Here is a 5,139-nt window from a genome sequence, read left to right on the forward strand (position 1 = left end):
CCGAACATCCCCTTTTTCTCATTCTCTAACTCCTTCCGCTGTTTCCTTCTTTTTAACTTCTTCAGCCTAACAAATTTCCATTTTTCCAGTTTAGACAAAGCTTATCCCTAGGGGATTGAGCACTTGGTCATGAGGAAACCTAAGCCAAAGACTCTTCCGAAGCATCACTACCAACAACACAAGAATCAGACAAGCTCTCATCCGATTTAAGATATGTAAGCAAATTTTTTAGAGATTCCTTTCCCAATAACCTTAATATATATATATATATATATATATATATATTAAAATCGTCATTCTTAACAAAACGATTATTGACAATAGTATTAAATCATCATTGCTACTTTCAGGTGAACCACACACCAGCTGAAAGTTTGCGACTTTGGAAGTGCTAAAGTTCTGGTAAGTCATACAAACATGTTCATGTGATCCTAGTTTGTTATTGATATTGTGTTTACATTCTCTAATTTCTTTTACAGGTCAAAAGAGAGCGCAATGTCTTACATTTGTTCAAGATATTACGGGGCTCCAGAGCTCATATTTGGTGCCATGGAATATACACCAGCTATAGATATATAATCAATAGGTTGTGTGATGGCTGCTCGATCGGACATGTATTAGTCCTATAGTTTCTTAATGGTGCGTTTGGTAGTATGCTGCACAAAATGGGATAGGGCAGAACCAAATACTTGTTGTCCCACGTCTTTTTGGTGCGACATTAGACAATTATAGTATGAGACTCAAAATATGTAGGCCATGATATATTAAAACCACAAAACCTACCATTCTTTTACACTTGTCTGTCCAGTCCCATGTGCTTACCCAAGGCACTCTTACTGTCAATTGAGGTAATCATTCTCTTAGTCGATTTCATATGCATCCATTATTTCTCAGAGAAAGTGGTGTAATGCCCCATTTTGAATTTTGATTCCATATGCAACCATTCTGTTATGAACCATGGTTAAAGCTTTCAAAAGATTTGGTGCATTTATCAGTTCCACTTTTCCATCATTCTTGTAGCCAACAGTTTTCTTCTGCTTTTTAAAAGGTAATTTTTTCTTACCAACATCATTATAAGTCGTAACAACTTGTACCCTCTACAGGTAATCTTGTACATTGCTTAGATTTTGTTTAAGTTATAAGATTTGGTCATCTCCAAACTTAAAACCAACCTAATATATATATCCCACCTGGGTTGCACAAGTAAAAGCATTTATATACAACCGAAACATGCTACGTCACTGTCTCCTTCCTATCCCGACAATCGATCAGTTCGTGACATTTTATTATTTTAATCATATTTTTCTTCATTAAAATAATGATGTGTCAAGAATTGATTGATCGACAAAAGATAAACCAACCACATATTCTGGTAATTTATGGATAGGAACCTGCCAACCTCTGCACAAAGCTGAGATTGAGAATTCTTTTGGATAGCTCTTATTTTGTTTCAGAATAATCGTTCCAAATACAGGAAACTCAGTTTACATTACATATATATATATATATATATATATTATTATATATTTGCAACAAAAATTTAGATTACTTGAAAACTTAGAAGAAATGGAAACAATTAAGCAAGTGATGGAAAGGCTCACTTCCAGTTATTGGCAACAATGTCAGCCAAATCAACAACCCTCTGTGAGTAACCCCATTCGTTATCGTACCATGCAATCACCTTGACCATGTCATCACCCATCACCATGGTCAACGAGGAGTCAACCGTTGATGACACATCGCTGCATCTGAAGTCAACAGACACCAGTGGCTCGTCGCACACCGACAGGATACCCTTTAGCTCATTGTCTGCAGCCTCTCTGAACGCCGCATTCACCTCCTCAGCGAACGTCTTCTTGGAAACTTGAACCACGAGGTCCACCACGGAGACATTGGGTGTGGGAACACGGAGAGCAATGCCGTTGAGCTTTCCTTTGAGTGATGGCAACACGAGTGCGACGGCCTTTGCAGCACCAGTGGATGTTGGGACGATGTTTAGTGCTGCAGCTCGTGCACGTCTGAGATCACGGTGGCTGGCATCAAGCAGCCTTTGGTCTCCAGTGTAGGAGTGAGTTGTGGTCATTGTTCCCTTGATGATTCCTGCATTTCCAACCATATCTTGGTTAGTTACTATCGATTAATTAAGAAGCTGGTATGCATTTAAGAGTGGGAATTACCGAATTTTTGGTCGATGACTTTGACGAAAGGAGCGAGGCAGTTTGTGGTGCAGGAGGCGTTACTGATGATGGACTCGGAATGGTTGTAAAGATCGGCATTGACACCGACAACGTACGTAGGAATGTCGCCTTTCCCAGGTGCAGTGATCAGAACCTTCTTCGCTCCTGCTTCAAGGTGCTTCCCAGCTCCATCTCTGTCCACAAACACTCCCGTGCCTTCGATCACCAAATCAATCCCCATTTCCCTGTGTATTTTCAAATTCGTCAAAGAAAAAAATGGATTAGTTTTCCGTCACTAAAGTTCGTCGCTAGCACTCAGTTTTCTAGCGGTGAGTAAAGGAATGACTCATTACCCCCATGGGAGGTTGGAAGGGTTGCGATCAGAGACGACTTTGATGATCTTGCCGTCTACGGAAATGGCGCTGTCGCCAGAAGGTTTTACAACGGCGTCAAAGATGCCGAGAGTGGAATCGTATTTGAGAAGGTGGGATGCTTGTTTGACACCGCCGGTATCATTGATGGCGATGACATCCAAAGGCGAATCCTTCCTGCCATGCCAACATCTCAAGAAATTCCTTCCGATGCGCCCGAACCCGTTGATTGCTACCTTCAGTTTGGCCTCAGCCACGACTCCCTTGGAAACCTTGACTCCACCAACCTAACACCAAAAACTCTTTCTTTAGATCTTTTCCAACGTATTCTTCAAACCGGAAATTTTGAGCCGCTCCAAAAACTTGCTCACAAGTATTTTCAAAATAAAGAAAGTAGGAGAGATAATAGTTTTTTTTTTCTCAAAATACAGAAAACACCCCAAAAATGATTACCAAGTGAGACCGACCGCAATAGAAAACTTTGAAAGCATCATAACAATTTTTAACACATTTTTAATAAAAAATGTCGTATTAGTTATGTTACAGGAAACTTTTAAAAAAATGTTCCATGAACATATTTTTTTGTAGGACATTTGTTTTTATCATACACTTTTCAAATATTGTTTTATAAAATAGCTAATATGATGGTTTTTAGTAGAAAAAATGTTGTAAATATGATGTTATGACACCAAAAATATTCTATAAACTTAGTAAAACACCTTTAAATAGAACGTTATATTGTTCGATCATATAAATTAAATCCTATAAAAAAGTCTATTTAAATGTTTAGCCATTGTTGACGTCCTATAAACCAGTTTTGTTGTAGTATTATCAAAATCACTACAAAAAAAATCAGGTTTATAGGACACAAAATGTTTAAATGTTCTAATACAGTAATGTGAAGACATACGTTTATAGAACCAGAGAATATAATGTCTTATCTAAAGATGTTACAATAAGTTTTAAGTGATGGATTTTGGCGTCGCAACAATTTTTTAGGACTTCTTTAAAGTAAATTGTAATATTAGCTACTCTATATGACATTTATGAGAAACGGCCTATAAACCCATTTTTTTAATATAGAAACACTAGTGTTTATAAGACACTTTTTCAAATAATTTTCTATAAAATAATTAATATGACACGTTATTTTAAAAGAGTTCTAAAAACTTGTTATGATGCCAAAAGCATCATATTAACTAATAATTTATTATAACACTTTTAGAAAATCATGCATCAGACCAAACACTGCTAATAAAATCGGGTTTATAGGACGCTAATAATTATATTTAAGTGTCTTAATAGATTACTTTGTTATTTTTATAGAATCAAAACATATGTGTTTAAGTAAAAGGTTTATATGACGCTTTTGAATCCCTTAAAGTAGTTTTTTTGGGAAACTTTTGAAATAAAACAACATATTAAGTTTTTTTATATAACATTATTTGAAAAAATGTCATATAAACACTAGCGTCCTATAAAACGAGATACAATTCTCAAAAGTACCCTATAAAAATAATATTTATATAAAGTGTCATATAAATCTATTTACGACGTTTAAAATCGTCTTATAAACCTATTGTAATTCTCTTACCTACGACACATATTTGTTTGGAAGTAGTCTATTATATAAGAAACTTAAATATTTGTGACGTCTTATAAACCTGATTTTACGTCGTATAATCTAATTAAGTCTGTGAATCTAATGATCTTGGATCCCTTCTATGCATATATTTCCTTCGATTATATATACATTCTCAAAAGGATATATATAATATATATATATATATATTCGACAAACGATATCGTTTTAAACAGTAACAGTGTTAAACTCTGATACATTTTAGGAACTGAAGAATGTTGTTTGGTGATCGAATTGAATACTCGTATATCATCAAAGATGAATGATTAGCAGACACTTACAAACGATGTCTGGAAGGCAACCATTGAAACCAAATCATCAGAACCTTTTCTTCCGAACGGAAGAGACGCAGATGAGCTACGAAGACCCGAGAATTCCGAAAACCCTTTTCCATTGACCTGTGAAATTTACGACATGTTTAAAGAAATTGGTACAGCTTGTTTAATTGAAGAGGAAATCAGTGCATGCAGGTAGAGAAACCTGGAGGGATGAATTGGCCATGGAGAAAGCAGCAGAAGCCATTGTTGAGCTGTTTGCAGGAGAAGGTTTGTGGTGTGGAGGTTGGAAGCTTATAGTGGTTATGGAAACAAGTGTGGATGAGATTGGTGATGGCAGATAAGCCTATCATCCAATCTTATGGCTGTGGTTGTCTACAATCTTTGTGTGTCTCCATTTGCTTTTATGTTTCTCTCTCCTCTCCTCTCCAAAATCTGAAATGGTGGCCACTGGATTGGATGTCATCTTCTACTCTACCTCTTCTTATCTACCAAATAACACTTCAATACATTTAAACATATATGTCTTAAAAGAAAGATTAAATAGTAATATTTATGAAAATGAGTAAATTACATTTTTTGAAGTTTTTTTTATTAATTATAGTCTTGGTTACTATGGTTGTCGTTTTATTTCACTTTCAATCATTCTGACTGACAAATTATAGTTAATTAAG

The 5,139-nt window shown here is 35.7% G+C and overlaps 1 protein-coding gene across 1 annotated transcript; it reads right to left on the reverse strand.

Annotated features, from left to right (window-relative positions):
• Window positions 1-1,417: 1,417 nt before the first annotated feature.
• On the reverse strand, window positions 1,418-4,757 carry LOC112522570 (glyceraldehyde-3-phosphate dehydrogenase A, chloroplastic). The gene is made up of 5 exons (XM_025131777.1): window positions 4,671-4,757; window positions 4,472-4,588; window positions 2,531-2,835; window positions 2,178-2,422; window positions 1,418-2,100 (listed from the first exon to the last, which is right to left on the reverse strand). The coding sequence occupies exons 1-5, from the start codon at window positions 4,710-4,712 to the stop codon at window positions 1,598-1,600; spliced, it is 1,212 nt and encodes a 403-aa protein (XP_024987545.1). The 5' UTR covers window positions 4,713-4,757; the 3' UTR covers window positions 1,418-1,597.
• Window positions 4,758-5,139: the final 382 nt, after the last annotated feature.

This window comes from Cynara cardunculus (genome assembly GCF_001531365.2).
Source record: "Cynara cardunculus var. scolymus isolate 2C chromosome LG 12, CcrdV1, whole genome shotgun sequence".
NCBI lineage: Eukaryota > Viridiplantae > Streptophyta > Magnoliopsida > Asterales > Asteraceae > Cynara > Cynara cardunculus.

What these genes read in the sequence shown, in the direction of transcription:
- LOC112522570 (XM_025131777.1), bottom strand. Translation starts at nt 4,712, where the DNA reads ATGGCTTCTGCTGCTTTCTCCATGGCCAATTCATCCCTCCAG. An exon ending in CCTTCCAACCTCCCATGGGG is followed by an intron (nt 2,423 to 2,530) that starts GTAATGAGTCAT and finishes GAAAATACACAG; the next exon opens with GGAAATGGGGATTGATTTGG. An exon ending in AGTCATCGACCAAAAATTCG is followed by an intron (nt 2,101 to 2,177) that starts GTAATTCCCACT and finishes TTGGAAATGCAG; the next exon opens with GAATCATCAAGGGAACAATG.